The sequence below is a fragment of the Trematomus bernacchii genome, unplaced genomic scaffold (genome assembly GCF_902827165.1).
Source record: "Trematomus bernacchii unplaced genomic scaffold, fTreBer1.1, whole genome shotgun sequence".
In the NCBI taxonomy this organism is placed as follows: domain Eukaryota; kingdom Metazoa; phylum Chordata; class Actinopteri; order Perciformes; family Nototheniidae; genus Trematomus; species Trematomus bernacchii.
The window spans coordinates 5840465-5851899 of NW_022987698.1; the positions used below are offsets into that span (position 1 = coordinate 5840465).

The following is an 11435-nucleotide window of genomic DNA, read 5'->3' on the forward strand; positions in this document are numbered from 1 at the left end:
ACCTCATCTCACAATGTCAAATGGGGCCCCAAGTTGGCCAGGGACGGCCCTGCTCCATCATCTTGGCAGGTGGATTTGACGAAGGGGAGGAGGTGAAGAGCATCTGCACAGCAAATTTGCCCACGTTCCGAAAAAGATCCCTTTTCGTTTTGTGCATTTTGTCGTTGTATGAAAATGTTATATTGTAGGCGAGCAACGGAAACAAGCGTTTGTACATGCCGTACAGGCCTGTGATCTCCATTAGATGTAAAGGCAAAGTCAAAATTAAACAAATAAATCGGCATGATTTAATGAGACATGCTTGCTGGAGGCCAGGCGACTTACAAGATCAGGATTACACTAATACCTGTGAGATAATGTATGTCCCGCATTTAACCACAGAATGGCGCAATTCCAGATTTTGGACTTTCCTGTCCATATAGTACTCGTCTAATAAGTAAAACACCAATCATGCAGCAGAAAGTCTTTAATAAGACAACACAATCAGCTTAACAGCAAAAATACATGTTTTTAGTGACACACCTGTCATGTCATAAATGGCACCAATAGCCGCGTTCACACCGGAGTACTTTTCACCGTACTTTTCACGTTTAGTTCCGTTAGTACCCCTTATGTCGCGTTCACACCAAAAAGAGCACTTAATCTCGGGAACTTTTACCCCCATTTTTAGTGCCTGCTGAGAGATGGTACTTTCCTGGGGGAAAAAAGTGCCCCAGTTCTGATTGGCTGGGCGAATTGCAAACCACGCCCCGTACAACTCTGAAATGTTTTGTAGAGCCGCCATTTTATTATCCTCGCATTAGCATTAGCATTCGCCCAGCGCACAAACGCAGAGAGACTAACTTATGGCAACACAAAATAAAACATGGGAGAGGTGGAGATGAGGAGGTGTCGGCGTTCTGGCGATTTACTCTGAAGGCTTCAGTAGAAGCTGCTGGGACTCCCAGCAGCTTCTACTGAAGCCAGTCCCCAACTCCGGGGACTCCAGGTGGCAGTATACGCCGTGAAGTTGTTTGCGGCCTGCCAGTAAACCCAAAGCAGAAGAAGACGAAGTGACGTCAGCGGCTCATTTGCATTATCTTCCCTCAGGGAATTTATTCCGGTGTGAACGCGATCTGTACTAAATGCCCTGGGGTAATAAGTGCTGGGGCACTGAGTGCCGGCACTAAATACGGCAAAGTACTTGGTGTGAACACGCTGAATCCAGCAGTAGCACACAAACAGATTCAGAACACACATTGTCTTATGGTGGCATCTTATCGATGTAACAGCATAGCATCTTGGAAATGGGAAGTGACATATAGAAGATTAAACATTTAAAATATTCATTTTGTATTGAATGCTATCTATGCAATGTTTTTATTCAATGTGTTAATTTAATGTGTCTTTACAAAACACAAACACTGAAGGTTTTTTTTAAATACAAAAATAAAATTAGTATTAAAGTGATTGGCATTATCTCCATCACTGATGATCTATCATATCATAAAAGAGAGAGGGGGGGGGTATTAAGCGCTTGACTATATATTTATGTGTAATGCAGAACTAATGACAGCATTTATTTCACAGCGTAACCGATGATGTGAGGCTTGATAAGGAACAGGAGTGGTGCTTCCACATGTTTCAGCTTGAGGTCGGAGAATCCAGCTGCCTCCAGAGGTTTCCACGTGTCCCGGACGATCTCACATCCATCCCCAAAGTAGTACCAAGGGGGCTGCAGAACATGCTGGAAGAAGTAGGTCCAGCTGGAGGGCTCTCCAACAACATGCTCCATGAAAAAGAAGCCTCCACCCTGCAATGCAAATATTTGCTATTTCTACACTGTGTACTTTATGGAACTGAAATATTGTGCAAGTTTATCTAAACTAAAACTATTATTTAGAAACCAAATCCTGAATGGTTATGAGCAGGACCTGTGAACTCATACTTGTTATTTCTTGTCAAAGTTATTTATTTTTTATGGAGCCCTTCATAGAGAGAAAAATAAATAAAACGAGGCCACGCTTTATTAATTTGTGCGCACGAGATGTAATTCGTGGCCTCAATTTAAATAAAACGAGGCCACGCTTTATTAATTTGTGCGCACGATATACTTTCTTGTTCGCACAAGATACTTTCTCGTGCGCACAAGATACTTTCTTGTGCGCACGATATACTTTCTCGTTCGCACAAGATACTTTCTTATGGTAAAACACATCGAACTGCCCGATTATTACACCATATTATTAGTTTTATGAAGAATATGTCCGGTCGCCAGGGCGTGTGTGTGTGGGCATTTGTTTATGATAGTGTCGTTCGTTCCGGTGCACTCCGGCAGGACTATAGCACTACATCGAGATTAAGATTAAATGAATTTCTTTCACTTGGGAATACACATATAACTATGGAGAACCAGATGTGTGTAAATGACTGTTCATGGTAATTTGAAAACAAATGCCGGTGTCGGACACACACAAACACACCGAACACACACACACACACACACAGAGCGGAGCTGAGCACAACGCTGTAACCAGATGAGTGATTACAGCGCCAGGTATCATTTTACACACATTTGTATACAGATGCAGGACTAACCCCTAGATTCCACCGGGTCCGTCTGCGGCGCGTTACGGGCGCGTTACGGCTGCGCCGCGGTGCTCACGGCGATCGCGGCCACTCTAGTCAATGGGTGCTATTCCACCACACGCGGCGCGTTACGGCTCAGAAGCGTCCCAGAAGCGGCTCGGCGCAGGGCTCCTCTAAAATTAGGATCGAATCCTATTTTTATCGCGGCGCAGCCGTAACGTAAGGTCGGGCAGGCAGGAAGTGGAACGTTCAGAGCTATATAGACCTATATATACACACACACTAATTTTGCAGACCCTATCCCTCCGTAGTCTTTCAAGTAGGAGGAGAAATGCCAGCGTTCTCCTCCGGTTTACAGGCACTGTGTAAATTATATATATATATAGAATAATTATGATGATGAATGCATTTTTTTACCACTAAAATACAGCAACACATCTGTGATTCATGTCGTTTATAACTGGAATATTACAGTTATTATTAACTTTGTCTGTACAAAGTAGCCTGTCCAGGAAATATGCCCAAATCAACAAAAACTGCAAGCCGGCAGGCAAGACGCTCCGCTTCTGAAATGCTTCTGAAATGCGCCTGGTAGGGTATGACGCCGGAGGAGGCCGGACCAAAACCGCAACGCGGCGCAGACGGACCCGGTGGTTACACACGCCTGCTTTCTAACCGACATCCCATTGCTTTTTTGTCGAGGGAACGCGAGCGCAGCTTACTTCCGGGTTTTAGGACGCGTCACTGCACCACTAAGTTGATGCGATTTGATTGGATTGTGAGGCAAGGGAAGCCAGCCGCCTCTGGCTTCCCTTGGCATGGCTCTGACTAATCACAGGTTGGCAGAGGCATGACGTGAGCCTTGTCTGATTGGTCAATCCCTCCATTTTTTTTCACCAAGGGAAGCCAATTTCGTCTGGCCTCCTCTCGCAACAGAGAGTGCAATCTACTGTTTTACCATAACATCTAGAGGGGCGCTGTTTCACTCTTTGTAAAATACTCAATGAGAATGGGGGAGAGACGGGCTGGCAGCAACACACAGCAAAGAAGAATTTCCGAAACTAAACAAAGTGTTTTTATTTATTTATTAAAATTATAACTACAATCCGAAAAAACAGGGGAAGCCTGGCTTCCCTTGGCCTCCAGGAGAAAACGCCACTGGTTTACAGACTCTTCTGTTTTGCGAATCCGGTGCTTAAACAAATAGCTCTAAACCCCTGGCCAAAATGTCCCTAAATGAAGTCTGAGTTTGAAGTATATCTCAAATAATGTATGCACTGCCATTTCTCCACATAAACATAACAGTCTGCAATGAAACGGTTGTCTCCTCTGTGCTCCACTTCCTACTTGGCGCACTACTTGTAACTTTCTCGTGCGAACGAGAAACGAACGAAATACTTTATCGTTCGCACGAAATACTATCTCGTGCGCACAAAATAGTTTTTTTTTTCTCCATGAACCTTTAGGGGCTCCGTAATTTTTGGTTGTTTTGTACAAAAAAAAGTATTTGTTTAAAACAATGAATCCAATATCACGGATGCTGATGACGAAGACCTAATCTTTTATTTTCAAGAAAAATGTACGAAAAGTTTTTTAGCTTCTTGCCCCTGTTGAACATGACAGAGACTATTTGAGAATGTATTTGTTTTTTTGTACCTTGAACGTTTTTCCTCTTGTTCCTAATATATATAATATAATATAATATAATATATGGGGGTTGCCGGTGCATTACTGGTGCATTTTCCTAAATGCATGTTTAAAGAAGAAATCTGATTTTATAAACACATTGGAAATACAAGCAATATTTTCAGCCATCCAGTCTTAAAGACCATATGTGGCCTCCCCCTGCATTATAGCACACACATGTTTTGTGTATTTACAGAAAAAATTATCAAGTAAGCACTAAATGATATAAAACCATGAGTGCATCCATATATCATTTTTGTGTATAATGTACATGTGGTTCACTTATGTCCCCTAGAAATAGTTCATGTTTTATAATGAATGCTTTTTTGTTAAATTGTTTTGCCTCTGAGGAGAATTAAGTGAAATTAAATTACAACACAGGCTTAATATTTATATTAAACTTGACATTCTGGATTGAACTACTGAATTTCAATATATATAAAGTAAAAAGATAAGGGCACCATTTATGTCACCATACAGGTCAAAGGTATCAAGAAGCAATAGTGCAGGTAGGTTAAAGGTTGTGATAAATTAATTGGTAACAACCTAAGGAATTAAACAATCTTAATTTGGCTAGTAGGCTACATGTGTTAGGGATCATTTTTGCGTATCCATGTGTTAAAACAAATATATAAATAATGTAGACTTCTTTGCTTGTTGTTTGTTTAGTGAGCAAGTTTTTAATCTCCACTGGTGAATGATTAATCCAGTAGTTACGCAGCATTAGAACAGTAGCCTCAATAGAAATACAGGCCTTGACTTTCGATGGGAGTGAATTTACTTTGGACTTGTTCTTATTTCAGGAGTCAGGGTCTTACCGGTCTCAGCATGCGCCGTGTCTCCTGCAGGGTTTTCGGGATGTTGTTGACACTGCAGAGCACTAGGGTGCACACAACAACGTCTACCGACTCGCTCTCAATAGCCCCCATGTCCTCCCCCGACGCCACCACAAATCTGTCAAACGTGATGTGGTCATTCCCTTCCATGCTGCTCTTCAGGTATTTCTTGAAATGAGGGTTGGGGTCAGTGCAGATCACCTTGCATCCGGGTGGATAAAACTGAAAATTGGTGCCAGTTCCACAGCCGATCTCCAAAATAGTGAGCTGCTTGCCATGCCTGTTGAACTCGGGTAGACTGCGAAACAGCTCCTTCTTCTTGTCGTGCATTTTGTTGTTGTATATTATTGAACATCGGTACAAACAAATAGGGAAGACACGTTTGTATATTTCATACATGCCGAGTGCTTTGATCAGATGAAGAGGCAAGCATAAAACATTGAAGATTAAAGTGCAAAATGCCATTATGAGAGCCATTTTTCCGCTCTAGACCCTGTAGCGACCAAGTGACCAAGCGACCAACAACAGCAAACTGTCCACAGAACTTGCTGCTGTCTTTATGCATTCGAAACAGGAAGCTCTGAAACCATTTCAAAATAAAAGCCGGCAAAAATCCACCCTAACGCAACGTACTGGTGTGAAATAAGTTTGTCCCTCAATGCTGTTACATAAGTCAACGAATTAACCCTATCCCATGATTATCTATTTGCTACGCATGTGTTATGTTTGAAAACTGTTAAATGTGTCACCATTGAAGTACATTTTAACATTTACCTGAGTGAATTCAAACGGCCGGAATATAGATAGATAGATAGATAGATAGTACTTTATTGAACCCAAATTGGGAAATCGTTGTTGTTACAGCAGCATAAAAGGCATTTTACAATAAAACAAAATATACAAGAATAGAAAGAAAAATAAAATAAAATATAAAATATACATGTTGAAATAGAAAATAGAAAATATACATGCAGATATTATATATACAAATATATATATATATATATTCAAAAGATATGAATATGGATCTTATACAACCATGAATAGGACATGCAAACTTTTAACGTTCGCCATTCAAGCTAGCGGTGAGTGACGTTACGTTACTAGACAGAAACAAATGTTTGATGTATTTTAGAATAATTGCTATATATTTAATTAACTATTAGTTCCATAGCTAACCATTGGTTTTAACTAAGCTAACTTTAGCTGCCTGAATTTAACACAAATGTAACGTTAGGCTATATTAGCTTAGCATTACACATTACATTGATAAACACTTGGGTCTTGTCCAGTTTTTTGTTTTTTTTAAACAGTAGCCTACATCATCAGGTCAAGTCATCAATGTTTAAGCTGCATTGATTAATGTAGTTTGTGTCACTTGTAAAATAAATCCCCAACAAGCTGGCAAACAACTACTCTGATAATTATTTAACATAGGTTAGGTGTTACAGCTAGCAAATTGACGGCCCTTAGCTTACTTACTTGTTGGTTCTATCTGAATAGTAAATGTTAAAGAGTTGGTCCCTGACTTCTGCCATAACCTTAACTTCAGTTTAGCTGAAAACAGAGCATGCTGCTGCTGCTGCTAGAATTCGGGTTGATGAGAGCTGTGTCAAACTGTACATTATCAACTACTGGTGTTGGGCTAAAACATAGAGATAAAACCTTTTATATATTCAGTTACAGTCTATAGAAAATACACATTAAAAAGGCAGAATTTGAAACATTTGGTGACACTTCTTGGTAAACTTCACAGATTACCTCTAGTCGTTATACCATAAAATACAGTTGAGGGCGTCCATCCATAATTGGTCAAGAAAGTGAGCAAATAGTGAAATGTATTGACTGTTCAAGTCAGTCACCTGAGTCCAGCTGAGATTTAGTTTAACTGCTTAAGACAACACAGCAATACGCCATTCAACAAATGTAAAGGGAAGCTGACTATCCATAAATATTGACACCTTTAAATTAAAGCTTAAAGGTGGGGTATGTAATTTATTTCAGAAACACTTTTTGTTATATTCCATGTAATGCTCTTAACATCCCGATAGCAATGAATATATTAAATGCTTTGACAATAGATACATAAAAAAATGTCATCTGTGGAAGCCGTAGCGCTGTTAAAAGCACGACCAATCATTTTAGCCAGCCCGGCGAAAATAACCGGATGGCCTACCTGCCTGTCAGCCTTCCATCTGTGCACAAACTTATCTCGTGCCCTCATTGGTCATGTGCGCGTTCGTGTGTGTTGGAGGAGGGGCTCTGTAAGGAAGTGGCAGATTTTTTCCGATTGTGTATTTTCAAATTCTAGCGCACTCGAGCTGGTTTCTCCAAAATTACCTACCCCACCTTTAAGTTCTCTATAAGTAATTAATTGCATATGTATTATTTAGGGATTGCCTTCCCATGGCTCTAAATATGGCAATAACTAAAGGGGCACCTAGCAGCTAATGGCGCGTTTCCACTACAGCGCGGAGCCCCGTTTAAGAGAGCTGTGACGTCAGCGGCCCGTCTTTGGTTGCGTTTCCACTTGGCCTAGTACCGGCTAGCGGGTCCTAATTCACAGTTTTTCTGGCCCCATAAAATCGTGGTTCTAGGGCCAGGAACAACCAGGCTGAGTCGGGCTGAGTATGCTAAACTAGAGAGAGAATCGCTGGCAAGGGGGCTACAACTACAACAAGATGGACATATTTGACCATGATTTAATTGTAATACACGTTTCAAAATGATGCCGAAGTAACAACATACTAATACCGGTTAGTAAAAACCATGAATTAATGCTTTGACAAGTCTGCAGACAGACGGCAGGCGAAAAACCTTTTAAAATGTGTGTTTTCTAAATGGAGATTGGCTAAGCTAACGCAGTATATGCTCCGACCGTCCACACTCACAACAACGGCCTATACAGACATAAATAAACCAGCGACTGTATTCGCCATGACACAGACAGTCTGTGGTTTGTACTTGTTTAACTTTTGTCTAGTTTCTGAACATATATGAGGAGCTGTGAGCTCTGAGTGCTAACAGCTAACGGCTGTGTTGTTTTTCTGGGGTTCTCATTGAAGATGACGTCACGGCTCCGCCTACACTGCGTTACTATAGATACTACCCCAGTTCCTAAACCGTAATGGAAATGCGCCATAAAGTGAGCCAGTCCTAACGAGGCCTAGCCATACCGAGCGAGGCCGAGCGAGGCCGTGTAGTGGAAATGCGCCATTACAGTGCTAAAACAATACAAACAACGGCAACAGTGCTGACCGAGCTAACAGTGAGTTTGAACCATGGTTTGAACTGATGTGAGGGCTCACATGTGCTAACCTGCATGCATGGCAGCACTGGCAAAGTCCAAAGTCCTCATCTGAGGATAACATTGGCTATTTGTCATTAAACTTTGGATGTTCAAATCTCTTACTATTCTGAGCACTTGAAGGAGTTCCTGTAAACGGACCATGCTCTTAAAACTTGAGTTTTGACAGATCATTGAACTAAATCGGAAAAGAATGTCTACGACTTCATAGTAAATATTTAATTTATAAAACAATAAAAGGTCAGGCTCCTGATATTTATTGAGTGCTCGCTCAGTAATTGTACTTTAGACTACCTTGAACTAGGTTATACATTTCCGGTTGCTGAGGTGTGTGTATTGACTAACATTTATTGAGATACAAATTAAGACAAAACATTGTTTTAGAAAGCATTCCATCGACTTGTCCTGTGTCCAGGCCACGTTGGTGCAATGCTATATTCCAAGAGGCCTAGTAGTTCCAGGATATACATTGTCTCTGCCTTTAGTTTGAGTTTAAGTTTGGTCATTGTTTGTCAATTCTACAGCACATATGTAAATATGTAATGGTAATGGGGTTATGTTCAATGCTTTCTTATTGAAATGCGCTATAATGTTGAAATCCAAAGAAGCTGAATGAATGAAAATTAAAGCCAGCCCTTTTATTTCATGCAGACCTGAAGGTGAACTTCTTCCAATGTCCACCAGGTGGAGACAGTGTTGGGTTCAAAACACCTCTTTTATAAAATCCCACAACCCTGTATTTTGAAGGGTGAATAATTTAGAAAAAGGGTAAAACAAAATGAAGTATTCCATAGACTCAATTTCAGCTGTGTATTAACAAAGCTGTACATTTTTTTTATTTGTATGGTTTGTCTTGCAAAAGAGAGCAGAATAGAACAACAATGAGCTCAAAAACCTTCATTGCATGTAGGAACACACAAAATTAGCTGAGTTACCCATATAAATTGTTTTAAAATCTGTTTGTTCAATAAAGGTAGACAGTGCAGAGTGAACTGTATTAAATAAATCAAGGTTTGTAACCTTTGTCATGTAGGACATGCACTTATGGGACTGGGCTCACAACCCTGATACATTATTCTGTGCTTACATCAGAAATCTTATGCTTAAGGGACATATGAGTGACTATGAGTATTGATAGGGGTTTAGTATATGTGGTTACATAGACAGTTATTCGGTCGTTTGAATATTCATGCAGAATACATTAAAATGTTGGTCACTGGGTCTATATAATGTATTTGTCTTAATTTCATTAGTAGGTATTTTCAAGAAATAAAGGCTTTTTTATATGTAACAGTAAAGCCAGAGCCGGCCCGACCCATTAAGCGACATAAGCGGCCGCTTAGGGCCCCGCAGCCACTAAGGGCCCCCTAGCAAAAAATGAAAGTACACTCAGTACACCAGTATACCGTCGCCGTGATAAGTATGTTTAATTAATTTTGTTAATATGCCTAGATTGCCTACTCTCAAAGTCATGTATTATATTATTGAGACAATCATAGAATACATTAACCGTGCTTTACCTGAACCTCATCATGACACTAGAGAGGACGGCAGAATTGTAATTTCCCGTGTTCAGTGAATGCAACAGAGGCAAGGCACCCGACCAACCAGAGAGTTGAATGGAAATAAACATCTGTCTTATTGGCTGACAGGTACCTATCCTGTGAGCTGTGACAATGTTTAAAATAAACTGTCAGTCTCAGACTCCGAGTTTTTGAAGATGGACATAAGAACATTTGTTCTTAAAAAAGACGACAATTCTCAAGTGGTGGTTCACACAACAACCCCAGAGCCAGCACTTGAGCCAGGAGAAATTACAGCTACCTTGACGTTACTTTGAATCGCGGCGTTAAGCTAAACCATTAGCAAGTAGCTATAGCTAGCCAGATATATTAAATAAACACTTTGTCATACAATCTAAATGTAATGTTTTTTAGCGTTACCTGGTGATTTCAAAGAAAGCTCTCTGGGAAATGTTGACTTACTGTTCGACATGAAGCTAGAAGCTACTTTACAGTACACAGTTGATCCTGAGTCCTGTCAGTTAAAGTGTTTCATAGTTAGCTTAGCTAAGCATCAACCTAGCACTGAAATATATGGATGTTATGTGACAGTATTTCTGAGAAAAAGTCAGCTGAAATGGTGGCATAGTTGCCACTGCTTTACGCAAGCCAAAGCTCGCTTAGGGCCCCCAAAAGTCTAGGGCCGGCCCTGAGTAAAGCACAGGTGTAAATATCAAAATAAATGATGAGTGAAATCAATTTAGCTGCTTTAGTTTCTGGTATTGTTCATGCTGGCTCACTGACTCTTGAATCGTAGAGCCATCATTATGAATGTTACGAACACTTGCTTCTCCTTATATGCCAAAATGTCGGCTCGGAAAATGTATATAAAATATATCCAATACCAAACAGCTTTGTACCACCCAAAGCCATTTTTTTTAGTTGAGGTAAATATTAAGATAAATACCGTAGGATAGATGTTCATAGTTCAAAATTGGTATACCTTAAACATCACACATTGGTTAGTTATTGATTTATAGGTTGATTTAGCTAGGCTGGATTTAATAAAAAATACAACAATAGAACTTGGCTACTGCCCCGCTGATAGGCTACGGTATTAAAAAAATGACTTGAGTTATACATTTTAATCATGCACTTAAAACTCTGAAGTATTTTTTAAATTAACTATGACAAATAAAATGTAAACATTTCATATCAAACTTACATTTGTAAACATATTGCAAGATGCCATCACCTTCATTCTCATTTTACTTCCATGTCTGATTAAAAAAAAACATGTAATCATACCCCTAAGTTTTTATCATAGCAGATAAATATAAAAAACATATATGTTGCCTATCGCAATACCCATCCCAACCAGAATATCAATGTCCGTTGTTACATGAACAGTGTTTTTTTTTTTCTGCTTACGATGCTGCGGTCTCTTGTCCGTTATTGAAACTAAAGGCATTTACCGACACTCCCTAACAATTTGCTGAGAGTCATCAATTATGCAGGGTAGCCGCACGCACTGGG

General features: G+C 40.1%; 1 protein-coding gene across 1 annotated transcript; it reads right to left on the reverse strand.

Annotated features, from left to right (window-relative positions):
• Nucleotides 1–448: 448 nt before the first annotated feature.
• On the reverse strand, nucleotides 449–5650 carry LOC117489498 (methyltransferase-like protein 7A). Its single transcript, XM_034138808.1, has 2 exons — nucleotides 5073–5650; nucleotides 449–1792 (listed from the first exon to the last, which is right to left on the reverse strand). Exons 1-2 carry the CDS (start codon nucleotides 5565–5567, stop codon nucleotides 1559–1561), a joined length of 729 nt encoding a protein of 242 aa, XP_033994699.1. The 5' UTR covers nucleotides 5568–5650; the 3' UTR covers nucleotides 449–1558.
• Between the last annotated feature and the right edge of the window lie 5785 nt (nucleotides 5651–11435).